The sequence below is a fragment of the Falco biarmicus genome, chromosome 8, assembly GCF_023638135.1.
Source record: "Falco biarmicus isolate bFalBia1 chromosome 8, bFalBia1.pri, whole genome shotgun sequence".
NCBI classification, from domain to species: domain Eukaryota; kingdom Metazoa; phylum Chordata; class Aves; order Falconiformes; family Falconidae; genus Falco; species Falco biarmicus.
In genome coordinates, this window is record NC_079295.1 from 9,067,888 (window position 1) to 9,094,526 (window position 26,639).

At 49.6% G+C, this 26,639-nt stretch overlaps 1 protein-coding gene and 1 long non-coding RNA gene across 7 annotated transcripts in view; both read left to right on the forward strand.

Moving 5' to 3' along the window:
- ACKR3 (atypical chemokine receptor 3) overlaps positions 1 to 14,079 on the forward strand; it is a 34,908-nt gene extending 20,829 nt beyond the window's left edge. For 2 of the 6 annotated variants that reach the window (XM_056349929.1, XM_056349930.1), the window contains exon 2: positions 12,078 to 14,079. In XM_056349929.1, the coding sequence (XP_056205904.1) occupies positions 12,105 to 13,199 (1,095 nt within the window). In that variant the 5' untranslated portion in view covers positions 12,078 to 12,104 and the 3' untranslated portion in view covers positions 13,200 to 14,079. Of the gene's footprint in view, positions 1 to 4,701; positions 5,236 to 5,697; positions 5,910 to 7,156; positions 7,182 to 7,714; positions 7,789 to 8,324; positions 8,349 to 12,077 lie in introns of those variants that run through there. The other 4 variants (XM_056349927.1, XM_056349925.1, XM_056349924.1 and 1 more) reach the window with 4 other exon arrangements.
- A 532-nt stretch (positions 14,080 to 14,611) lies between these two features.
- Positions 14,612 to 16,241, forward strand: LOC130153348 (uncharacterized). The gene is made up of 3 exons (XR_008823336.1): positions 14,612 to 14,702; positions 15,494 to 15,676; positions 16,134 to 16,241. It is a non-coding gene; the product is annotated as an uncharacterized LOC130153348 (long non-coding RNA).
- Positions 16,242 to 26,639: the final 10,398 nt, after the last annotated feature.

Sequence of the window (26,639 nt, forward strand, 5' to 3'; positions counted from 1 at the left end):
GAAGGTGTTCAGCGAGATAGCTGGGTTGGCAAAAGGAAGGAGGAAAGTGAGAAGTCTGGCAGGAGTTTGCATGCGTGTGCTCTCTTGTGCAGTGTCCTGCAATTCAGGTGATAAGTGAATCCCGTCTTCTTTGATGGGCCCAGTAGAGTTACTTGTGCCTGAGTTTGTTCAGAGTGCGACGTGGTCAAACTGGCACGAAGTGTATTATGGTGCAAGAGCTGCCCAGCAGCCACCGTTACTTGGTGTGGCAAACTTAAGCTGTCTTCTTCCCTTGTTCCTCTGCAGTAAGCTACTTTGGATGGTGAGTTATCACAGAGGAACGACACAGCCGTGAACAGTAACTTGTATGTTTGCTGAAGACCTTCCCGTAGCTATTAGAAGAGCAGCCATATGGCAGAACAACACTGCTTGGGATGACTGGGATTGGGATTGTGGTGCGGTGTGAAGCTGGGCTGAGCTCAGGTCTGCACGTGTTTTTGTCTGTGATCCGCAGCTTTCTCACGAGGGGAGATCTGCTACAGGAGGCAGTGGGGCTCGATGGGTACTTGTGCACGGGGTGGGTGTCTGGAGAATCTGCACAGTGGGCAGGAGTCCGTCCCAGTGTCCTCCATGCATGGAGCCAAGCTGGAGGAGATTCGAACACTCACCTCAGGTATGGATGGAGAAAGCGGGGAGGGATGCTCTCATTACAAAGGAATACGAAGCTTGTGGGGTCGGGAGAGAGGTGGGAAGCCAAGGGTGACGTGTGACCACAGCTGTGAAAGGGGGCCGTGAGACCAGTGCCGCCCCAGCATTGTGCCGAAGCTGCCTGTGTGCAGAGATCTCCCTCACCTGTGCGCTGTGGCTGGCTGTGTGCAGGGTGCTCCTCAAATGCCAGTCAGATATGGTCCCTCACCGGAGTGAGGAGTGCATTGGCCTCGCTCTGATTGAATTTGGGCAGGAGATAGATGTCGATCTGCTGCAGACGCTTCTGGGTGTGTGCCACAGTAGGGCTGGAGCCTCCTGGAGAACGGAGACCAGGCATGCACGGAGTCCAGATTGGGCAGTGGCCAAGGGAGGGTGTGGGTGAGCCCGTGTTTTGCAGCTGGCCATCTAGTTCTGCCCAAATCCTGAGCGTCTGGCTGGATGAGAGCCAGGAGAGCTTGGCAGTTTCCACCGCCGAGCCAGAAGCAATCCAGAAGGAGATGGACAAATAGCTCCCAACTAATGAACATCAAACTGAATGCAGCTATGATGTCTTTGTCTTCTCACCTTTTGCCTGCTAGCACACAGTGACTGTTCACAATGGGCCTGGTAAAAAATTACCTTTTCTGTTCATTTACTTAACATTTTCAAGGAGCTGTGGCTAAGTGGAGGTGACCTTCGTTCTCAGCTCCCATGCATGGGCTTAGCTCCAACAACTCTAGTCAACTATGCTGACTTTCGGCAGCTGGGTCTTGGGCCTTGCTTTTAATGTCCCTTACTCAGTGCTCATGCAGTTGGTTTTCCTTGCCAAGATTATATTTGCTTTCCTTCCTAAAGGACTGCTCTAAATATCATACTTTAAAACAATATGTCTTTTTCCCCCGCAGAGAACAATATGATATGCCACCGTTGAATTAATATGTCCATGAAAAGCGAATATAATCTCCCCAGTAGATCCCCTTTCCAAAAGATTTATGATTTAATGATTTTTTTATTTCTTACCGGCATGTAGTATTCAGTCTATTACACCTAGCAGGACTCTTTCCCATGGAAGCAAGTGAAGGCGGGGGGGATCCCATCATCCTAATTCAAATTCCTTTCTTTCCTCTCTGTCCTCGGCATGCCACTTGCCAAGTTAGAGTCCAGCTTTCTGCAGCATGGCTTCTGTCAAAGCCTACCCCCGACACGTTAATGTCACCTTGCTAGTTTGAGACAGCAGTGTGCGGAGGGGAGAAGTTTATGGATAGTGTTTATGTAAAAATCAATGTCTCTGAAAAATCCTCACTGCTGGCTGCTTAGCTGCTTCAGGCAGGATTTCTGGCTTAGGGTCCTATTTTATCTTCCTCATGGTCATGCTCCAGCACTCTCTCAAATAAATGGCAATAATGCCTATGACAGTAGATTATGAAGCCGCAAATAACATCCATAAGTAACACCTTTATTTAGTGGAAGGGTAAGATGGAAATGAACTGTGAAGGAGAGAGCCATCTTCGATAATTATTAGCTACATGGGTAATATTCCTAATTACACCACCAATTGATTTCTCCTAAAAGCTCTCATCGCCTTGAAAATAGTAAATTGATTGCTCTGCCAGCCCTTTCTTCAGCAGATCCTGCTGGGATGCACGCAGTACTGGCGCTTGGCTTTTGGGAAGCTTGCTGGTATTGACGGAGAGTGCCCTGCCACACGGCTGATGGGAGCATTAACTTCTCTCCTGCTGCATCTTGCGGGGGAAAAAGACAAAAGAACAGTTAAAATCCTGGGTGGCCCAGCTGATCGAGACCCATGTAAAGTGCTGCGTGCTTTGTGTTGTCTCTCTGAATCAGTGCTGCTCACCATCACTTGTCAAGAGGTCAACACTGATGGCAGCGTCCCCAGGCTGGACAGTCAGCCTGGAAAACAGATTTCTACCAGCCAGTTTTTACAAGGCTTGCAGCGTGTGGCGCTTCAGACTGCAGATGCTGGAGGCCTGTGATATCCCAAGGAGCTCAGCTTTCATGCTCTAAACTTCCTCCTAAATGTGGTCCTTAATTGTTATGGTGGTGAAGTTGAAAATACAGCTTTGGAGCTACAGCATAGATGGAAGCCGGCCCATAAGGGGCTTTCTGCAAAAAATAAAAATATAAATCTCGTCAACCTTTAAACTAACGGGTGGGTGGTATGGAGTGGAAAGGGAAGTCCTGTACTGCAATTTCTCTTCTATTGCTTGATGTAGTGGTTTAGGTTAGGCTAGGGGAAGCAGGAGCCTTGCCCTAGGATGGGTTGTGGTCACTCTGGCAGCCTCTGCCTGCGCATGTCTTCCTTTTCTCTGTAGTTCTAAGAAGTCAACTTCTTTCTGCCAATTTTCCTAGCTGTAAAATAGGGTAACACCGTGTGTTTGCAAGTGTGAGCACAGCATGCCGGGTCATGCTGAGTGTCCCACCCAGCATCGCCACCGTGCCCTGTGCCTCGGCTTTCCCACCCTCTCCTCCTTCAGTTTGGGGCAGCTCTGGCTCGCTCCATCCTTCCGCAGGGGAGGACATGGGTCTCCTTGGAGCTGCCTATGAGTATGAGTGCCTTTCCTGTGCTGCGGCAAATGCAAGTAGTGCTTTTCTGCAGTGCAGCAGTGAGGAGGGTACTTCTGCTCTCTTCCCCTTGGTTTCCTCATCTTGCATCTCTTCCAAACTGGACAGGATGGAGCTGGACAGGAGACCAGCCCTGTGGCTTTCCTGACGGCTGCCGCGGGCTGCTGACGCTGCTTTAGGCATGGTTTGGCGTTACATGACTTGATTGTTTTCTGTTGGTAGGGGAAGTGAAGCTGGGCAGTACCACAGTTGCTGCCTGCTGGAAATTCGCTGCTCGTTTCCTTTCTGCCTGCGATTTCAGAGGTGACTCCTGATGTAGTCATCTATTTATTCCTTTTGTTAGTCCGGTGGCTTGTTCCTCCATCCATCATCCAACCAATGCAGCGAGGAACGTGACCGAGAGAGGACAGAGAACTAGCTGTCTTGGAAGAGGGAGGAAATGAGAGCTGCGTTTTCATCCAGCAGCCGGCTGGCGCTGGCTCCCAGGACTCCAGGAAGCTCTTTTTTACCTTCGTACACTTCACGGATCACAGCCTGATTTCCTCCAGGGCTCTGCCTGGCTTTATCGACTCAATGTGGGTGTTTGCACCCCTGGCCAGCACGTTGTTCTCTGCCTACGCGTGAGGTTGCTGCTTTTGGACACCCGCTTGGTGATGCTGCTCCTGCCTTGCTCTTGCTGCGCCAATCCTCTCTTGTGCGATGCAGAAATGTTTCCCTTTGTCCCTTTTTGATATTTGTTGTGCTATTGAAATGCTCCCTCACCCAACACATACATGCACTTTGCCTTATTGGCTTTCTCTCTCACCCCTCAAAAAATCTTTCCAGCACTTGAAGCTGCCAACTCACTTTTTTTTTTTTTTTCCTTTTAGATTTCTCTGTTGACTTGAGTAGGCAGGGCTGGGTGTTAGCTTCCATCTGCCTCTCAGTTGGAAAGGGAAGCCTTAAGAGAAAATGAGGATGCTTTCAGTTCACATTCCCAATGCCAGCAAGGAGACGCTGTGGGGACTGTGAGAAATTTCTGATTTTTCTTTCCCCCCTATGTTAGTAATAACTTGTGCTTTGGAAGAAAAAAAAAAGAAATACTGTTGTAGTTCAGGCAGTTAAACAAAATGTAAGTGCAAAACAATTGGATAAGTAGTTAAAACAATAATCTGACTTCCAGTGCTGCATTTTGCCCAACACCCTGTGCCTGCCCCTCCTGCTGTACCTATCTCCATGGGTCAGAGCTCACCCTTAGGTGTGTTTATCTGCAGCACTGAGCACAGTGGAGTGAGCCTTGATCTCGTGCAGAGCCCCCACGGTCTGGGGAAAGCAGAGACTCATTGCGGAAGCACCCCAAGAAAAACCCAGTGAGGCGTATCTGCTGCCCTGTGAAGGTGACCGGTCCCTCCCTGGCACGTTGCTACAGACTCAACTGTAGCAGGGTGAATAGCTGTGGAGCTTTGCTTTCCCCCTTTCCTGAATTACAGAATGCTTTGGGCTGGAAGGAACCTTAAAGATGACCTATTTCCACCCCCGTGCCACGGGCAGGGCCACCTTCCACCAGCCCAGGCTGCTCAAAGCCCCATCCAGCCTGGCCTTGAACACTGCCAGGGATGGGGCAGCCACAGCTGCTCTGGGCAACTTGTTCCAGTGCCTTCACAGGAAAGAATTCCTCCCTAATATCTATATCTAAATCTACCCTCTGTCAGTTTAAAGCCATTGCCCCTTGCCCTATCCCCACACGTCCTTGTAAAAAGCCCCCTCCAGCTTCCTCGCCGCCCCTTCAGGCCCTGGCAGGCTGCCGTAAGGTCTCCCCGGAGCCGTCTCATCCCCAGGCTGAACAACCTCAACACTTTCAGCCTGTCTCGTTTCAATGCGCAATGGATCACCTTGCCTGGATAGCTGTATCTACAAGGAGTTTCTGGTCACAGGACTATCAGAGATCACATCTCTTGGGACAGCTGCTTGGACCAGCAGCAGATACCAATTAATCATGGCAAGCAGGTAGCATCTCAACCCTCTGCTGAACTTACCTGGGGTGCCCAGCTCTGCTTGCTGTGCTTTAGGGAAGTGGTTTCTTATCATGTGGGTTTTCCATCTCTGAATGCTGAGCAAAATCTGGCTTTCATAACAGAAGGGGAATGGGCTCTGTCTGTCCTGCGTGAGGAACGTGCTTGCTCTAAAAAGATAGCAGCAGGGAGGAACCTGGAAAGGGCGGCGGGGGCTCTGCTCTCGGCGAATGCAGGAGAGGGGAGGTTGCCTACAACTCCTGGACAATCAGCAGCTTTGCAGTTACAGATACTGGCAGGTATTTTTGGAGAGCTGTGGAAGAGATCGTACTACTTGATGTTATTTTCTGGCACACCGAGTAAGGAAAAACTGCTCTGCTTGCTTTTTTTGCGAAGTGACTCTGGAGTTCTGCTAGAGTGCCTTTTTTTTTTTTAAATTTTATTTTTATTTCTCTAGGATTTTCAGACCCCGATTTAGCCAAGTGCTTCAGTACATGCTTATTTTTAAACCTAACCCTGTCGTTGTCTGAACTCATCGTGCTTCAATTCCACTGACGTCCACAGACTTGGGTGAGCGCTCAGAATTTAAGCGGATGCCGAAACGCTTTGCTCACCAACAGCTGTGAAGCTTGGAGGACCTCCTCCAGGGAGAGCGGGGCTCAGGGCAAGGTACTTTACATCTCAACCTCTTTATTCGTGGGATGGACAGAGAATCCTGTTCCTCTGTTCTCCTCTTTCCCTGGCACCTAAACCCCCAGCAGTGTTGTGAGCATGGTGGTGGATGGGATAGTCCAGGTGGCCTGCTTGGTGGCCTCTTGTGCTCTTCCTGCAGGGTGGCACTTGGAGCTGGTGGCAGCCCAGATCTCAGTGAGGACAGAGGCACCACCACATGCCCGACAGGTCAGGCCTTTCTCCAGCACGTTTTTTGCCACGTGCTCCCCAGGACACCCCAGTGTGATGTCAAGCTGGGAGATGCTGGACATCTCTGGGGATGCACAGGGGCCCAGCTGGGAGACAATACAGGGTGAGCACCGGGCAAGCTTCACTGCAGGCTTGGAGCTGTGTGAGGTGTAGCATCTACAGCTTCATCTTCTCTTTGCTGGCAGCAGAGCTGCGGCTAATTGTGCCTTTACTTGCAGGGGTGTAAATTTGACTCTGCTCCTTGATGGGGGCAGAATTAAGGGCTGAGAAACAGAGCTGTTAAAATAGCAATCTCTTCACCCCTCCAAGAATTAAGACTTCTCTGCTGGCAGCTAGGAGTCCTTTTAACCTCGCACCCTTGCTCTGCCACGGAATAAAATGTCTTGTTTTGCCACGTCCCTGACTTGTTTTGAGCTTGAGAACTTGTGCTAGGCACTTTTGTGGGAAAACATGCTGTCTTTTTAAGCATGCGTTTGCCAGCAGGTTTTAATGCAAGCTTTTAATTGCCTGTTGAAATAGGATTAAGCATCCTTGGGAAAACAAAATATGTGCTTTCCGGGGGTGTTGAAGCCCTCAGGATGCTAGTGCTGAAATGCTGCGTATCTTTCAAAAAGTGCTGGATAAAACGTGTTAGCTAACCGGTTCCTCCTGGCTGGACACTGGCTTGGTAAAGACAAGGTGATTTAGGCTCTTGGAGCCATACACGTGGGTGTGTGTTCAGCGGCTGGGTTTGGGTGGGGGGAGCCAGGCCCCCGCCCCGGGTTATCTGGTGTTTCCGGAGCAACCCGATGGTATGTGTGTCAGATCCCTCAGAGCTGTCAGCACTGTTGTCAGGCTTCAGCAAATTGTACTACTGGCAGGTAGATTATAATCTAATCCCAGCATCTTCCCGAGGACAGGCAGACAGGCTGACCCTGCTGGAGCTGAACGCAGACCTGCCCCTCTCCACCGGCCGGTTTCCTCACCTGCCCCTCCTGTGCGGAGCCGCGGTGTGAAGCAGTGGATTTTCAGCTTTAGTTAGTGAGTTTCTGGCTTCTTGTCACTTTTCCTTGCCGTTAATTTTTCTCGCCCTGGTTGAGGGAGTAGAGGTGAGAATCTGCTGCCTCCCCTTGCCTTGTCTTCTCAGTATTTTACAGTGGTGGTGGGGAAAAATCAAAACAGAAAACAGCTAGAAACCTGCTTGTATTTTGTAATCCCCTCCCCCCTTTTCTTCCCCCCGCCTTTTCTTCCCCCCCTTTCTTCTGCCCCCCTTTTTCTTCTCCCCCCTTTTTCTCCCACCCCTTTTCTCCCCCGCTTTTTCTTCCTTTCTCTTCCCCCCCCCCTTTTCTTCCCTTTTTTTTTTTTCTCTCTCTCCCCCCTTTTTTTTCTTCCTTTTCCTTTTTTCTGCCGACCTTCCCCCCCCAAACCCTCGGCTGCGTGACGCTCCCGTACCCCCCAGCCCTCCAGCCGCGCCCCCGTGAGCGCTCAGAGCCGCCCGCGGGGCCGTGCCGTGCCGGGCCGTGCAGTGCCGTGCCGGGCGGGGCCGTGCCCGCCCCCGAGAGGCGGTCCCCCGCCGCGGATATAGGGGCCGGCGGCGGCGGGCAGCGCTCAGTCGCTCCGCCAGCGCCCGGCGCCCAGGCTGCGGGAGGTAAGGGCGGGGGAAGCCGAGCGGCAGCCGGGCCGGGGGCTGCGGGGCGGGGGTGCGCGGCGCCCCCCGGGCCGGGCGGGACGCAGCAGCGGAGGGGCCGGAGCGGCACGGCCGCCGCAGCTCGGGCCACGCTGCCCCGCCTCGCCTCGCAGCCCCCCTCGGCTGCTTCCCACCCGCTGCGGGGGTCGCGCCCGGGGAGGGGGGGCTCCTCTGGTCGCCCGCCGGCCGTGTTTCCCGAGGCCGCGGTAGGGGCTGGCACAGGCCGCCGTGGCGGGGCTTGTGCCGCGCCGGGAGGCGCCGGGGCCGGGAGCCACCTGCTGCGGGGCGCCGAGCGCGGCGGGCCGGGGAGCCCGTGCCCGGGCGGGCCGGAGCCCTGCCGCACGCCCCTTCCCGCAGCTGCTGCTTTTTATTTCTCCGCTCAGAACTGCGGGAGAGAGTTTAAATGTGCCCCCTGAGGGCACGGGGGTCCTGCGGCGGCCAAGCAGCCTGGCAGGGGCCGCGCTGCCCGCTGCCCCGTGCTGGAGACCCGGGCCGCTCCTTTTGCCACGGGAAGGGCGAAGGTGTGTAGGTGACAACCCGACCAGCTGTCCCAGCTTCTCCTGGTGTAGCTTGTTTCTTTCCCCACTCGGGAAGGGCAGCGCCCCGTTTGCCCACACCCCTGAGCTGCCCCAAGGCAGGTCTGAGTGCAGGCAGGATCTGGCCGCAAGATGCTGTGGGTGGAAGAGGGGGTGCTGAGAAGTTCCCCAAAGTGTCAAGGGCTTGAATGCTGTCGTGTGGTACTGGGCTGGCCTCCTAGGCTGGGATGCTCATGCCTATTTACCTTTTCACAGCCTGCAGCGGGTCCTTGGCGGGAGGTGGGATGGGGAGGGTGCAGTCCTGAAGGCTGCCTTGGCGGCAGGGCCATCTCGGGGTGTCCCGGAGCAGGATTTCGGGTGCATCTCCTTTCCTTCACACGGTAACTCCTGCGAACTAGCAGGGACTGGCTACAGTACACGTGCCTGCCGGGTGACGAGGTGATGGCCTGGAAGAGTTTTGCAGTGTAGCGAACACAAAATGCAGTTGCAGCTGCCTTCCAGCTGCCTTCGCAAGTTTTAAGGATATTGTGCTGTCTGCAGAGAGCGCTAAAGGTACTTTTTTTAGGAGCGCAGAGTGGCTTTACTGAGTTTGTCTGGTGGGTTCCCCCTATACCTCCCAGCTAATCTGGCTGGGGATCGGATCTCGGGTTACAGCAGCTAATCCCAGACTATGGAGAGCCTGGTTTCCTAAAGCTGTAATCTCTGAATGTAGCCACCCTCCCCAGCAGGGCTTTGAGCTGGGGGTGGGGTGGGGGGTTGGTTTCAGTTTTTTATTGTGCTGCTGGGGATGCAAAAGTGCATGGGCGTGTGGGCGGCCCCAGATAGATGGATGGATGCACGTGCATGCAGCGGACCTGTTCTTGGAGCGGAGGCAGGCTGAGGTTCAGGCTGTGTTTGATAACATCCCCAGGGTGGCTGCGTGAGCAGCTGGCATGGTGGTGCCCTCTCCTAGCTGCTGTCCTGGGCTAGTGACTGTGGTGTCCCCAGCACTGGTGTAAGCCCCTGCTTCAAGGGCTTCTTATTGCCCTGTTGCTGCCTCCCTGCTCACTCTTGCTGCCTTTCTGTCAGCACTGGTGATCTGACACCCCACAGCCAGGTCTGAGTTTTTTTCTCCATTAAGGAGAGACGACTCTGCTGGAGGCTTGGCGCTGGGTGGTCACCGAGGGTGAGCAACAGGGGTTGGCTTGAGTTGGGGTCTTGAGATGTGGAATGAGCCCACTCTCCTTGGTCCTTGGTGGACCGTGTGCCTTCCCAGAAGATGCCCAGGCCCACTCATAGTACTTTCGTGTGGTGTTGTGGGGTAGCCTGATGTTCTTCCTGCTCTGCTTGCCTTGCTGTCCACAAACACCAGCAGGAGACGGTGGCCCCTGCCAAGGGGCTGGGAGTTTTATGGCTTTTAGGGAGTTTGCTTTAGTTGCTGTGGGGTTTTGAGATACAGAGATCTCAAATGGGATGGTGCTGCTTCTCCCCACGCTTGAGAGACCTTGAAATGCATTTGTGCTGGGGATGCAGCAGTAGTGGTGGGACTCTGGGTGAGGCCTAGCAGGAGAGCCATACCTCCGTGCCACTTGCAGCCCTGGGCTGAAGCAAGCATCCTGGGGAGCTGCACCTGGGCAGTGTGCATCCCTGCTGCCTGCACCAGCCGGGTGGTACAGGCAGCTTGCAGGTAGCCCACATCCCTGCGAGGGAGCAGGATCAGCCCTTCTGCCCTGTGCATACATAGGTAAATCACCGTCTGCTGTCCTGAGCTGGAGACGGGGGACCGTCTATCCCAGGACAGAAAGCTGCCACTGTCTCTGCTCCCTTAACCAGCGTTATAACAAAATCCATGCTTAATTTGGTTTGAATCTGAACTCTGTCTTTCAGCAGGCCAGCAAGATGAAAGCCTGGAAGGCTCTATAGGTTTGAGGTGGTAGGCTACTTTGCAGGGCCAATTTAGGCCCTGTTTGTGGAGAGATTTGATCTCCCCTGGATGTGTGTATGGCCCCCCTCATTGTTAGTGCCACCAGCTTCCCCTCAGCTGGGACAATAGTGCCTTGAGTCCTTCCTGGTAATCTCCCCACTTATCTCCCTTCTCTTCAGTAGCCTGTATCCCTGGCAGGCAAGGAGGGTGGGAGGTTTGGGAAGAGCCAATTATGCAGATGAAGGAGTGAGAGGTGCTGTGTCAACCAACATCCCCTTTCCGGGGAGCTGGGATGAGAGAGGAGGATGCTCAGCACAGGAGTCTGTCCGAGCTCTTCCCTGCTAGCTGTCCCCTCTGTGCTCCCGTAAGCCCCACCAAGAGGTCCTGTGGTGGGTTCAAGGATGTTCAGGGATGCAGGTGGTCGCAGGAGTTGTTTCCCCCTGTTGCTCTCTCTGGCTGCTTGCTTGTGCTGGCATTGCCCCCAATGTTGGAGCAGCGTCAGGTGCTACCTCTCACTGTGGGGGCTGCGAGTGTGGGGGAGGAGAAGCTGGCCACCGTTCAGGATACTAGAAGTGTCCACAGTGGGGAGTACGGGTGGGCTGGCTGACCCAATGCTCCAGCTCCAGTGAAGCCTTGTGGGAACAAGATGGGGTCCATCCCTTGGAAACCCACCTCTCCATCTTTATTTTCGTGTGCCCCAAGCCAGAGCTTGCGGACACAGGGCTCCAAAAGTTGCTTGGCTGAAGTGTGGTGGTCGTGGGCCAAGGCGGCCGGCTGCTGCTGTGGGTGATAGTTGGCCCTGTGGGGTGGGAGAGCCCCAGCAGGAGAGGCAGCGTAAAAATGCTGCCCCAAAAGCAAAAGGGTAATTAGCAGCCCAGCTTTGGATTTTGAGTAAGCCATGCGGGTCTACTGGGGCCTTTCCTTCTGCTGGCGAGGAAGTTAACAAGCAAGGAGCCCCTTGCTTTGCCTGCTGCTTGTGGATAGAAGGCAGCACTGGAGAGGCAAGGAAAGTAGATGTAGAAAAGCAAAAGGGTGGGAGGAAGCATGTGTTGTGGAGCCAGCTGTGATGGGGGAGTGTTTTGTAAGTCAAAGTGCTCTCCTAAAAAGAAAACTTAAGCCCAGCAAAACTACTCGGTGGTCAAGCTCTGACTTTTTTTTTTTTCTTTTGTCAAAGCTACGTGATAATCGTTAAACACAGGGGATGATTTGTAAAATAGAATTCAAGGGAAGGGGGGGAGGATGAAGCCAGATTTAAGTTTGAGATTGGATGAGGGCACAAAGCCCCTTAGTTCCCCATTTCTGCTTAATGCAGCTGGAGCTGGGCTTGACAAGATGCTGACCAGAGCTTGTGGTAAATGTTTTACGGTACCGTGTATCAGCCAGATCAATTCTACTACGCTTGAGGGAATGCAGATAAAATGGCTTAAAGATTCCCCTGCTGAAAGTGATAGTATCATCATTTATGCTGGAGAAGACAGATTTAGTTGCCTGACATTTATTTGGCCACGGTGTACTTTGCGGATTTCACACCCGGGGATGATAGCCAACCTGATGATGTCAGATGTGAGCTAAAAGAAAAAAAAAAAAATCCCACAAAAAGCTAGTGCTGTTCCTCTTTTGTCGACCAGATGAGTTTGGCTATGTGTCTGTTTTGGTTGTTTTACTCTATGGATCTCTTTCATGGAAAGTGCCTTACGAGAGCAGGGCACTACTAAGGCAACGCACCCTGCACGTGCTTTGTGGTGCAAAGACGAAAGCAGAAATACCTCTGTTAACTTAGGTCGTTTCTTTTGATCCTATTTTGCCTGTAGGTCACTCAAACTCCAAACTGAGCGAACATGAGCGCGCTTGATTTTACTTCCATCCTTGATTTTCTGGAGACAGCCAACTTGACAGAGATCAACTGGACGTGCAACAACGGTGACTGCATCACAGTTGATGCGACAACATGCCCTGGCACGCTCAACAAAAGCGCCCTGCTATACACCCTGTCCTTCTTCTACATTTTCATCTTTGTCATAGGGCTGGTGGCCAACTCTGTTGTAGTGTGGGTCAACCTCCAAGCCAAAATGACTGGCTATGAAACCCACCTCTACATCTTCAATTTGGCTATCGCTGATCTGTGCGTTGTCATCACCCTTCCAGTGTGGGTCGTCTCCCTCGTCCAGCATAACCAGTGGCACATGGGAGAAATCACGTGCAAGATAACTCACCTTATATTTTCCATCAACTTGTACAGCAGCATCTTCTTCCTGGCTTGCATGAGTGTGGACCGCTACCTCTCAGTTGCCTATTTCACCAATTCCAGCAATCGCAAGAAGAAGATAATACGTCGCTGCATCTGCATCTTAGTGTGGCTGCTTGCCTTCTCCGCGTCTCTCCCAGACACCTATTATCTCAAGACTGTTTCTTCCAACAACGAAACCTATTGCCGTCCTGTCTATCCAGAGGAGAGCTTCAAAGAGTGGTTGATTGGCATGGAGCTCATCTCTGTCGTGCTGGGCTTTCTTATCCCTTTTCCCATCATTGCTGTCTTTTATTTCCTTCTTGCGAAGACCATCTCCACCTCCAGTGACCAAGAGAGGAAGAGCAATGGGAAGATCATTTTCTCCTACGTTGTTGTGTTTCTCGTCTGCTGGCTACCCTACCATGTCGCTGTCCTGCTTGACATCTTCTACAGCCTTCATTTCATACCTTTCAGTTGTCAGATGGAGAACTTCTTGTACGCCACTCTGCACATCACTCAGTGTTTCTCTCTGGTCCATTGTTGCGTCAACCCCATCCTGTACAGCTTCATTAACCGCAACTACAGATACGAGCTCATGAAAGCCTTTATTTTCAAGTACTCTGCCAAAACCGGTCTCACTAAACTTATCGATGCTTCCAGAGTGTCGGAAGCAGAATACTCTGCTCTGGAGCAAAATGCCAAATGACTGCAACTCTGTAAAGAAACCTCCTTGACTCTCCGACCTTTGTTTTTTGTGTGTTGTGTTTCATTTTTTGTTTTTAGTTTGTTTTGGTTTTGTTTTTTTACCATCTCCCCTTCCCCCTACCCTTTCCCAGTGCTTTTTATGAACGGGGCATGAATTCCAGCCTACAAAAGAGAAATAGCAAACTGTAATTTAAGAGTAGAATCAGGTGCAGAATGGATGTGGTACCAAAATTAAGCCTTTTCTCCTCCTAGCCCAATCTGGACTTCTTGACAATGCTATGCAAATGGAAATTACTTTCTAGCAGACAAAGCCATTGTGTACCATAGATAAGATGCATTTGCAGGATAAGCTTTTTCTTCCACGTGTAGAATCCCTCTTGTCTCTGTATATATGTTATAAATATAGTGTGTTGTATTTAAAAGCTCGAGACTTTATTTTCTGGCTCTTGGTGTACCTTATACAATTGTATTTGAAAGTGAAATATATTTTTATCATGTATTTGAAGTATATTGCTGATGAGTGTATCCAGAGTGCTGTAGTCTGAGTGTTAGATTGCCGTTTGGTTTCAACTGTCATAGGTGAGAGGGTGCCGATAAATAGCAGAATGAATATGATCTCCTAGGTGCATCCTCCCTGGCTGGCACGCTTTTTTTGGACCGTAGCTTTATGTGGTGGTCATACCCACATGTCTGGAGCATGAAATGTATGTAGTGTAATATAGATACCATCATGTTAAAATTAACAGTGTTGTAAGAGTTGTTAACTCCTACGCCCATACTTCACAAAGCTGTATCCTTATGCACAGAATGAATGATCTTACTTCTGAGAGTTGTCTCTATTTGTAAGTTATTTTTGTAAAATAAAGACCTGGGGAAAAAATGTCCATGCCTACCAGTGGTTTGATTTGCCATCTTCCTCCTCCTCGGGGGTGGGGGGGGGGAAGGAGAGGGGAAAAAAAAAAAAAAGCCCCAAAGAAGAAATCCCAAAGCCACCTTCTCTGGTGCAGGAGCAAACAGGTCAGTCCCTGTTTTCCTGATGTTTGTTGGGTGGCCAAAAAACATTGACCGGAGGAATGTGAGGCCGAAGGAGTTGGTGAGAGGGGAAGGGGTGGGAGGAGTGAGCCTGCGGAAGGCTGCGCTGTTTGGGAAGGTAAAGCTGATGGATTTATAAAGTGAAAGCTGCTGGGAGTGATGAAAGGCTGTGTTTGTACTTAGAAATAAACACACGGAATAAAAATACGGAAGTACACAGATGGAGCGGATATTTGGACTAATCCAGGTTCAGTCCTCTGTGGTTTTTTGCCTGTGATGGAATTTGGGGGTTAGTAGTCCTGACAGCATTAAATCCCTTTTTATCTCTTCTTCTCTTTGTTATGGTTTGCATTGAATTTGCAATGCTGTATCGTCAGAGTGTGAGGAGAGATTCAGCCATGGCAGGATGTATGAAGTGAATCTTTAAGCCGGTGCAGCACCTGAATTGTGGTTGTCTTTGTCTCAGAACAAGGTAACTAATGTTAAATCAGTGGTGCCTCACAGCCATCCCTGACTTGCTGTTGTTGGTTCTTGTGTTTCGCAACTCCGGTGTTGTGTTAACACAGCTTTTCTGTGAAGGCTGCACTTCAATTCTTGTTAAATCAAAGCATGCCCTCATTCCTTTGAGAGCCCAACTGCTAAATAATTTTATAACCACTGTAGTTTGTTTCTAGGTGTTACGTTACTGCCTTTTCAAAGCTGGTCCTACAAAAATAGATGTTTGCCAGCTCTGCGAAGTCTTACCATCCCTTTTTTGTGCTTGGTGTTTCTAAAGAAGCACTGCTTTCTCCCTAAATGGAGGAGCTGGTTGCAGAGAAGGGCTGCCGGTGTAATTGTCACAACATCGCTGCGCAGGTACAGCCTTTTGTGCTGCCATCTCTTACAAGAGATGGGTGTTTTGAGCTTCCCATAAGCCTTGTCTAGGGTATTGTACTGCTGAACTGCAAGGAGAGTGCTCCCCCATGCCGATAGTTAAAATTGGAGGTGATGGTTTAGTACTGAGAAATTCAAGTTCCTCATTTAGCTGGGCATTGCTTCCCCAGCCCTAGCATCTGTACCGCACGTATGTTCTTGCCAAAGGTGCTGGGTGCAGCTCTGGCATCCCGCTCCTGTGTGCCTGCAGCGTGTTCTCAGTTTGTAGCAGCGTAACTATTCCAGTTCAGGTTGTGCCTTGGGCAGTATGTTGTTTTCATGATGCTGTAGCTGGTTTGGAGGTTTGAGTTGGCAGAAGCTCACAAATGTATTTTTCTTCTCTCTCTGCAGTTCGGTACTTGCAGTGTGGCGTCAGCCCTGGAGATACTGTGGGTGGTGCTGAGTGTCGGGGAGGTCCTGTGGACCCGCTGCGTAGATCAGATGGATAAAAGCCTCCAGGCCTCTCTTCCTTGGGGAGGTGAATCGTGGCAGGATGATGCCTGTTCCAATAGCAGGGTCAGACTGAGGGAGCAGGTAAAGGTCGGGACCCTGACCCTCGCTGTCAACAGCTGTAGCGTCACATGTGCGGGTCCTTTCCAGCTCCTCGGATGGGAAGACCTGTGGCTGAGCACCCACCTTGTCTCCTTGGTCCCTGGAAGGACGGGTGGGGCTGGGAGGCAGCACCCCCCTCGCCAGCAGCTCTGGAGCTTGGGAAGGGTGCACGAGGTGCTGTGCGGGGATCAGCACTGTCTGTCTGGAGGCAGGTGGCCCCAAGGTGGCCGTGACTGTGCGAAAGGTGGTGGTGAGCAGATGATTGGAAATCAGTGAAGGGCAGAACAGTACAGAAAGACAGAAGGATAGAGTTTGTCTCTTGGTGTTGCATATTTCTCATTAGGGCTTTTTTTTTTTTTTTTTTTTGTGCAGAAGATTCTCAAAAATCAAACTTTGGCAGAGGTATAATAAGAAAAAATCTATATGTATTATGTTCTAGGAGGCTTTCCTCATGGCTTTCCACGACACAGTACCCCAGCTGGTATTTTCACTGAGACCAAAGAAGCAGATTTGGACCCCTCGGAGTGTGACATTGAGGGAATTTGTCAGCAGATAACAAGTGAGTGAAAATAGGTGTCTTCAGGTAGATGTGGCTGTGACTTACAGTGATGGATGCGATGGCTGGTGTCCCCTTGTTTGGCCAAAGGTCCTGACCCTGGAGATGAGGGTGTTATGAAGGGTCCCTGCTTCTTCCCGCTGCAGGGCTGTAGCTTGGGGCAGGGCTGGTGGGCTGGCTGCCCGTGCCCAGGGATCTCCCTGGCTCCTCTGACAGCTATGGGTGTACACAGGGGTTCGGGTCTTGCCTTTGCAAGGAGGTTGAATTCACTATGTTAAGGCTAAGGTGGAAACATGAGTGAAAATCAAGCATAATCCATGCTAGAGCAAGTCTTCTTGCTTAACTCTTGGGCTTTACGGCTGAAAGCATCCCAGCGCTGTCAGACTCCACGTGCCTCGGAGGCAGACACTGAGCAAATAAAAATACATCTGCTCTGTGAGAAAGGAATTATTTATTTATTTATTTTATATATAGGAAGTGCAGTCCTGCTTTATTGTTACTTAAACACAGATTTCCTTTTATGAGTCATAAATGACATTCAGGTGTAGCACGGTGACTTTAAATCAGCTCCTCTGGCAACCATCTAGGTAATGTATTGCAAGAAACATCTAACTGGCCTGTTTCTCCTTTGGCTAATTCATCGTTTCAGTGCTGCTGACTTTAGACACTAGCCTTTCCTGAGTTCGCTGAGCATAAAAGCCATTTAAAGTTCCTAAGAAGCAAGAAATAACTCGGCTGTGAGCAATATCCAAGCACGTGGTGGTGGCAGTGCTGCCAAGGCTTGCTCTTAATCTTTTTCATAGAGCCTCTGGATGAGAAGAGTTGGGCCAGCACTGTGAGAAGTGGGGTTCTGTGTTGGGTTCTGGTGCTGAGCAGGGCATGCTGCAGCGGGGATGGGTTTGGGGGGAACTGGTGTGTATGGAGCCCAGGGTTTGCTTTTACCTTTCCTGCTCCATTATGATGTGTGGCTGAAGAGCATCTGAGCCAGAGTCTGCTCTGATTTACACCCCGGATTTACAGTAGGATAATGCTGCTGATTTAAAGGGGGCTATCCAGGATTTACAGGGCTTTTTGTAAGTAGGATCAGGAATTTTAGCCATAATCCTGTGCAAATGTATGGGTGTGAGTGCAGACGTGTGCATCTGCATCACTAATGCAATGTAGTACCCACGTACGGCCATAATGCAAAGATGTCATAACAGCAACACAACAGATAATAACAATGTGAGTTTGCTTTTGCAAAAGTACTTGCTTTATAAGGTTATAATGTGATTCAAACCAGGCTCACAAACATCCTGTGATGGATAATCCAGCTGTAACCCTAAAGCACGTGGCTGACTTTTCTAACACCCGCTGTCATGAGAAAAATCAGTCTCTTTCCATTTTGGTAGTCACTGTCTGAAAGCAATTTAGTTTTTGCATGTAAGTTTTGATCTATTTGGTTTTCTGGGTTTATGTAGAATATAAGCAAGGCCTTAGATAAAGGTCTGCGTCCTGGAAATGTTATAACTTCATAGCACCGAAGAGATACCAACATGCCAGTGATGCTGTAAATCCAGGGAGACCACTCAATCCTGAAATATTGAGTCGGATGCTCTTTAGCACTGGTGTGAGAACATAAGAATACGACCTTTCTGGTTATTTACCTTACCGAGCAGGTATAGAGCTTTACAAGAAAGTGCTGGGAAACCAGCTGGAGCCTCTGCAGATGCTGGTGGGCTTAGCTCTGATGCAAAGTATGAAATCAGTGCAACTCAACACGTCCACTTCAACAGAGGTTCTGGGCTGCTGCGCGTCGTACGCTTTTTGACATCATCTGGTTTTAAGCCAGCTCTGATGATGGATGTTTTTGCCTCTCGCCTCTAGGTTAGTGGGGGGAAAACCCAAACCCCTCTCGTGTTTGCTGCCTGTACAGTGCTATTTCCAGACTAAAGAAAAAGAATTAAATTACATTTTAACAGAACAATACCGACAACAGCAAGGGTCAGGAAACTTTTAAGTAAGGTCACCCTATCAATTGCAGCAGTGAAAGGATAGACATCAAATAGTTTGCTGTGAAAGGCTGAAAAGAAGTAAATTCAGCATGATATATTGAAACCCAAGTCTCTTTCATATGTTGCAGAGCCTCTGACGTAGCAGGTTTACTGTTCAAGCTGAGATAAGTTGCCTTGCCAACATATATTCTGAGTTACCCAAGCAGATTTAATGTTTTTGCAGTAGTGACTTTTCCCTTTTTTGGGGGACACTTTTCTTTTTCTTTTCAAAAAATTGTTGCAGAAGATTTCAGACCTACCTAGGAAATGACCATAATCAATTTAGTTCCACCGATGAGTATGAAAACTCAGATCTTTTTTTTTCCTTTTTCTAAACATTGTCTTGCTTGCATTGAGTAGGGTGACCGAGTCACAGCTTGATAGAAAAGTGCGTTTTGTTTGTTGTTTTTTTTTTTATTCCATCCAAGTGGCAGCTCTGTTTTGTCCAGAAGGATTGACGTGACTGACAAGTGTTTTGAATTTCTAAGCTCTGAGGGCTCAAAATGCATGAAAAGCGAATGACATGCACACAAAAATGTAAATCTTTGGAAAACAAGCACCAACTACACACACACACACAAACAACCCCACCCCCCACCCCCCACTCCCCCCAATTCTGCAAAGGAGTGACAGACGCTGCATTCATTCTTTTCTTCCCTTCCTTTTTAATTTTAGTAAGTCAGTGTTTCTGGGCCACCGACAGGCACATTTACGTCTTCTGCAGCAGGGAATCAGGATGCACAATAAGCCAAAGTCACCGCTGTCCTGCGTCAGGGTGGGTCTATAAGCATCTCAGGGTTACAGCTCGCCATCGCCACCAGCTTGCGAGGATCTGTTCCCATCAGCTCCCTATCCATCCGGGTGACACTGTGGGTCTTAGTCTGGTGGACGCACGACACTTGAATATCATCGTTATTTAGGGCTTGGGTTGCAGGAGTCCCAGGAGAGTGAAACAGTCGAGCTGGGCTGTGCAAAGACGGCCGGAGGCGCTGCCTGACTCACGGAGCTCACATCCCAACCCTGTTGAAGGTGGGTAAGGTGGGCTTGGAAATGAGGCAGCCCTGCTGCTCCCAGCACTTGCCTGATGTGGTTGGGTTGGTGGGGCATCCCAGACTGGGGCTACGACGTCCCCTGGGCTGTGTCCAAAAAGGCTTTGCTGGAGGCTGCTTTGTTTTAGGTCTGTGAGATGCTGTTTCCAGAGAGCAGAAGGTGTGAGAGGGAAGGCAAGTCAGATTCCTGGTCTCTGCGAGCTGGCATCTTCCTTCCTCCAGGCACCCCGTTGCAGCCTTGTTGTCGCGCGCTGTCCTGGGTAATGACTGGTGCAAAGTGGATTTTCTCAGTTTGGGATTATCCACGAGAGCCACATGAACCTCCTCTGGAGGACGTTTTAATCATTTTTGCCTCCTTTCATCCGAGACTGGTAAAATATCTGAGACCACACCACCTGCATGCAGTGCGTGACTTCACGGAGCAGCCCGTGAGCCCTCTGCGGCACGGCCATGCTCCCTCCTCGCTCGTTTTCCACGTGGCCTCACTCTAAAACCGGTGCAGGATGAAAGGTATGGGAATCCCGCGCTGTGCAGAGGATGCTGAGCCCTTGAAGATGTGGTCCAATGCTCTTGTCTCTAACCCAGCCGACTTGTTCCAATGGCTGGCTTGAATTTCAGAGTCGCCCTGTTGCTTTGGGTGGGAGGCGGGGGTGGCAGTTTTATAAAGAAGAGTGGTGATGGAGAGAAAGTTTTTCTTCCCGTTTCCCGTCCTGTCTGGCCCGGTGAATGCGGTGTTTTTGGTTGAGGGGTTCGAAGGAGCGAGGGAGGCAGTCAGTTGGAAATGCCGATTCTGCAGGCTCCCGAGAGCCACTGGCTGCTGCTTCCTCTTGGTTCAGCTCGACCGGTTCATCATGGGCCCGAGGTGGCCGCTTCAATGGGAAGTTGGCCAGCGGAGGAGAATCTATACTTTCCCTTTGCAGTGAATCAATAAAAAGCTGGAGTGTTTTGGATTCCTCCTTCCAGGAGAGAATAGCCCTTATTGTAAGCCTGGAGAATGAAATAGCAAAGAGAAAGAGAGGAGGCTCTTCCCCCCGCACGCTCCAACTCTCTTGGCTGAGAGGCAGCTTTGCTCGCTCTGCATATCTCGGCCACGTTTGATTTTGGCATGACTTGAGGCTGTCTAAACCTAGCTTGAGAGTTATGTCTGTGGAGGCGAATGCCAGGCATTGTTTGTTCAATCTAATTATGGGATGAGGGTGATGGAGCGAGCCTAGGAGATCCCTGGGAAAGGATGAAAAGTGGCTGTTTAGAGAGGAAAGCATCAGCAGCCCCCATTGCTTGCTATCAGGAGCTGTTCTCTGGGCACCATCTCAGCTCTGCCTGTCAGCTCCATCACTCCTTTGCACCCGGTGATCTCTTGGTCCTGCTTCTGCAAAAGATGCTTCAGGATGAAAGCCTGTATTTCAGGTTGGAAACTCTCTGACAGGTGAACATCCTGAGTGTCTGAGAGGGGTGGCTGCTTGGCTCAGCCCCTGAAAGTCTGGATGCAAACCTGAGGTGCATTAAACCTTCTCTAGGGAGTCCGGGTATGTGTGTGTGTGTTTCACACTTGGAAAGCTTTGTGAGGTTTCCAGCGTTTTCTGCTTCCAGTCAGGCTGAAATCCAAAAGTGCAAAGGCCCATGAAAATGATTAATAAAGAACAAAAACCAGACCCTGAGACAGGTTCAACTCCGCAGCTCCTCTGAAATTGTAGGCTTGCAGAAGTCTCATGTTTTACTCTGGTAGATTTGCTCTTGTGTAGCCAAAATCCCATTCTTCAAACTGGATTCCTCCCCGAGTGCTGTTTGTATAAAGGTTAAGAGCATCTCTAGGTATTAACTGCCAGTCTCCATCAGCATCAGTAGTTTATGCTCCTTTATGTAGCTGGAAAGTCTGATCCAGGTAGTTTGGTAGAAGTAAATGGGATTTACTTGCATGGGTAATGCTTCTGTACGTGTAGCCTTCTCCCCACAATTTGTTGTTGTTCTTGATGGCAACCTCTTTTATCTTATGTCAGCAAGGAAGTCCCGGATACCTTTTGGCCTGGATTGCTTTATACAAGACTTCTTGTTTTCTCACTGCAAGACCAGCTGCTTGTTCCCTGTGTTGTGTGTTGGACCTGGAAGGTGTTTGGGAGAAAGACAGACTGTTTGCCATTTGGGCCATGTGTGTTGCGTGTAAGAAAATTCTACACAGGCAAAGACACCTTTGGAGATGATACAGCCCCAAAAATGAGTTATTGTCACGTGGAATGTAAAAAGAAGCAAATGCTTGGGATGAGTTAAGCTTTGGTGATGATTTAGCATTGGCTGGAAAGCAGCCTTGGCTTGAAGGGTCCTTCTCTTTGGCCATGCATCTTCTGATCCGCTTCCATGTGTTAAGTATTATTCCAAAGCAGAAATGGCTTGTGTGAATAACGGGACGTCCCGTACATCAGCGGCTCATCTTCTCTGCCAAGGAATGCCCACTCCAGGGTTGCAGGTGGTACTCCTGCACTCATGGCTGATATTCAGGGCAAGAATTCTTGCCCTGGATGAAGCCAGCAGGATGTCAATGTGATCTGATCTCTGCTCTGCTAATTCTGACTTGTAAGAGCAGACCCTGGGGCCTTCAGGAGGCTCCCTGTGACCTCTCATAATCTTCAGCTGTTCAGAAAGTTGGGGCGTCTGGCAAAGGTACAGTGAGCTCTCTTGAGGTTTGTTGTGTGCTTGGCGTAATGAGGTCTCAGTCTGGTGTACTAGGGTAGCAGCAATCATGAATAAGAATTGTATAGTCATCCATAAAGGACACTGCTGGCACTTACGGAAATTGGCTTCATACTGTTTGTACTATATATATATACACACACATACATATTATGCTATATATTTATCTTAATATTGAGCTAGTCCTGGGGGTGGAGAACATGGCAACATGAAATACTACTTGGGATCTCATAAATCCCTTCTTTCCTTAGGTGAGTGACCAGCTGCTTCACTTCACAAGGCATTGGATCACATCCGTGTCGCTTAAGAGCTAAAACTGTTTCAGCTTGCATGGTGATGGAAAAGGGAACTTTCAATGAACTGCAAGTTGTCAGATATGTGTTAGACAAATAGTTTCTTCCTGCATCAAGTCATCGTTAGCTGATTTAGTTGCTTTCCTCCCCTTCCATTGACAGCTGAAGTTAGGCATTGGAGGAAGACAGGTTCAAAACAAGACTCTGAAGTAACCCATCATCCCATGCCTCATAGGAGAAGGCGGCTGGAGACAGCTGATGGGGGAAGAGCAAGGCCATTGCCTGTTGTGGGGACCTGTGGTGCACAGGTGAGGAAAGGTTGGTTTTGTCCTTTGCTGCTGTATGATGTAAGTTAAGCTGCCATCTTAACCAGAAACACCTTCAGTTCTGATTTTGAGTCAGCTGAGGTGGTGTTTGAAGTTTTCCACAGTGCACAGCCTCTCTGTTTTGTTGCTCTTGTTGTTTGTTTGCAGGGGGTGAAGATGAGAGTGTGGGTTTGGGAGAACCAACTTGAACTGGTAGCATTTTGCACCATTTTTAGCAGCAGCATCTGCTCGATAACCAGCACTGTGTTTGTCAGGATAGATAAAACTCATCCAGGTTGTTTTGTTGGGTTGGCTTGATGGTATATTTCCTCTGCTTCATGTGGTTGTCGTCTTCTTCTGCAAACCTGGAGCTGATTCCTGTGTTTCCTTCGGTCCCAGGGGCCTTATCTCTGTCTTACAGCCAGGAGCAGGACTCTGTCCTATCTCTAGCACTGCAGGCACAGCTCCACACAAGCCGGCATGTGAAATCCTTAAGCAGGGCTGGTAGCGAGCACCAGGTTCTCCAGTCATCTCTGGCCTTAACCCTTGCAGGTCCCTTCCTGTTGAGGTCATTTCTCTGGGCCCCTTCAAAAACATGAACAAGTGATGATGCTGTGTCAAAGCTGTTTTGTAGCCATGCGGCTGCGGAAGCAAAAGCGATGTGTGTTTCAAGCCAAGCTCCCTCCCTTACGAACTTGATGGTCTTGCTGCCTGCAGCGCTCTCACAGCCGAGGCTAGGAAGTAATATCTCTTGTTAAATTAATGGATACACTTGGAAAAAAACAGACAAAAGCCGTTCTTCTGTTTTCCTCCAGTTGTATCAGTGCTGTTTTTTCCAATGGTATCTGTGCATCACATGTAGCCAGCTGATGAAAGACATGTGCCGTGGTCCCCGTGCTATCAAACGCTGCGAGACATTGCAGGAGTTGTATGCCTGCTGTTGGCAGCAACCTGCGGTGTGGTGAAGTCAAATTCTTTGCACACCTCTGTCTGAAAGCCCCTTGGTAGATGATCCCTGCTCGGATGAGGATCCGTACTCTGTAATTCAGTTGCTTACAAAGATGCGAGGGTCTCTTCTCTTGGTAGAAAGCATCCCTGGAAGTGCATTCCCCAGGCAGCTTGTGAGAGCCGGGATTGCAGGCAGCCCCCTTCCAATCCACATTTTACAGAACTGTCTTGTTATGAAACTCTTCCAAGATAATACCACAGCTATTTGAAGTCTCTTTTACTTTATAATGTAATCCACTTACTTCCCCCCGCCTCCCCAGCTGCAATAGCAGCCAGTTTCTTCTATACGAGTCTAATATGGGTTGGTAATATATCATGGGGTAAAATTATGGGTTCTTCTCTAGTGCCAGACATTTGGAAGCATCTGGTTAGTTAGAGAAGTACCCAGCATGGATAAATCATGTTTAAAAAGCTTGTAATTTTTTTTTTTTTTTTTACTGCTTTTATTTTTTGTGTGTGTGTGCTTCCACCTCCTTGGGGCATCTCCCCAGCTGGCTGTGAAGGAGTGACTGTCAGTGAAAGCCCAGCCCAGTGGATGTTCTGCTGGAAAGACAAGAAAGTAGTGGAAATGCTCTGAATTCAGTTTCATACCTCATTAATAGGGATTGCCTTTAAAAGTTAATTCTTCAGCTAAAGTGGGTTTCCTTTTACTCTCTTGGCAAAGGAAACATTTCGCACAGGGCTCTTGTCAGAGCATCTGTTCCTCTCATTTAAAACCTGGCTTTTTAAGCTATGCTTTGTAAGTGTGTAGTATAGCAGTGTTTATATAGTAATTCCCTGCTCCTCCTTAACGACAGAATGCCCTTCTCAGTTGCACATACCTTTGCCTGTTGGGACTGGAGTTTTCCAGCTGAGGTGTCTGCCTTGGACTGAGTTCAGGGGAAATACCAGCTCAGAGTGAAACAGTCACTTCTGAGAATAAGACTCTGGAAAACCAAATAATTTGGTCCACGTTGAAGCAAGCCTGGCTCTCCATTGTGGAAAAGGCAAGGGGAGAAGAACAGAAGACATATTAGAGCTTTTTAGTTAATTCCCTCCATATGCCTATGCATGGGGCGTGGTTTATCTTCCCGATGTCTTCCTCTGCACCCAGGCATACAGGGCAGAACCATCCTTATATTTGTGTGAGCCTGAGGGCTTTGACCTGAAAGAGATGGATGACTTGTTGGGGGAACTTGGTCTCCATTTGGTGGTTTCCAGTAGCATGGAAAGCAGCAGTGAACTGGCTGGAAGCATGATCAGTTTGCAGTTTCTGCTTTTATCATGTTTGAGACATTTTTGGGTTTGTGTTTTGTTTTGTGTGTGTGTTGTTTGTTTTTTTGTTTTTTTTTTTAAAAAAACAACAAAACAACAGACCATATAAAAAAATGGAAGGAGTTATATGTTTCCCAGAACACATAAAAATCTGGGACAGTCCATCATCCTAAAACCACTGGGGATGTAAAGTTGCCTACTAGAAGGATGGAGCTGGTTTCATTGAGGCAGCAGTGATCCAGCAGCTCATTACTAGCAAGGAGCAGCACCAGTGAGGAACTAGTGTGGCTGCTGGGGAAGGAACATCCAAGAGTAATAGATGATGGGCAGCTTGGACTGCTGGGCCACCTCCAGCCTGGGACTTGCAGTTTAGGAAGGAGAGGATGGTTCTTCTGTCCATGTCCCCTTTGCTAGTTGCTACTGAGCCAGGCCATCCAGCGTTTGCAGGAAGAAGATCCTCTCTGTCAGTGTCTGTGTTTTGGGTGCATTTTCCTTGGTATTGTAGAAGGAGGGGTCCAACAGCTGATTGTGAGAGACACCATCTCAAACTTCAGTGATCCCGCAGCACACATGTGTCTTTGCATGCAAAATGACCATGGATTGGTCAAACGCAAGGTCAGAGATGAATGTGGTGAGACTCAGAGTATATTTCCTGGTCTGATGTGTTTGGCCAGAGTGGAGTCCAGATGCAAACCACGAGCTTGCCCAGCAGTAAGCTTGTCTCTGGATTGTAGGTGAGCAGCCAGGCAGAACCCAGCCACGCTTCTCTCCTTTTGCATTTGGAGAAGATGCAAAAGGGCAAGTGGCCATGGGAATAGTCCCTCAAGGAGCCATGTCACCCTGCAAATGAGTGCAAGCTGGAATCATGTGCCACGTCTTCCAGCCTCTGATAGCAGCGACAAGGTGGGGCCAACAGCCTGGGGTGCAGTGAGCTGGCTGGCTGCTATCCCAAAAAAGAGACTGTGGCATTTTATTCTCCAGGGTAGCCCTGAAAGTGAAGATATTCAAAGCTAAAAAAAAAAACCCCAAAACAAAACAACCACCAAAAAAGTCAGTCATGTTTACATGAGCTAGAGCCCTGGACCGTTGTCTGTCGGCAGACGGGCAATTAAACTCTCCCAACAGGTGGTCTGCCTGTATGTGATAAGATAGGAGTGTGCGAGCGGGTATTAGTGATAGTTTCTGGATGCACTGTCCTGGGGATTTAGGCTGGGGAGTGATGCAAGGGGACATCTCCCCTGGAACACCCTTTATGTTCAATTCACAACCGATTTGCTTTGAACAAATGAAGACGTGTGTAATCTGCATGAGAAAAGCTTGCAGAGGGGCAGGGGCTCGTCTGGCTTCAGCTGTAAGATCCGATTCGATACCCTATGTGTGCACAGGGTAACTGGGTGGGCTCGCAAGGGCCACCTTGGCAGCAGCCCAGCTTCCAGGGAGAGTGTGAGAGGCAGCTGACTCCCAGAGTGGGTTTGGTAGCTGAGGGTTGAAAAGCTGAGGGTTAGTGGGTCCTGCAAGCCCGACTCGCTAGGCAAAATTTGTCTGAGCTGATTTCTGCAGGGCTTGATCTCAGAGTTTATATATCTTGGTAGAAAGAATGGCCAAAGCCTGCAAAAGCCATCATTGTCACTAGTCATACAGAGCAAAAATGAGCTTCTGCAATGCTGCTCTTCCTGGAACAAAGGCAGGGGTGCTGTTTTGGTGATGCAGAGGATGCCGGGGCAAGGAGGAGATTCCTAAAGTTTATAGGCGTATCTGTAGA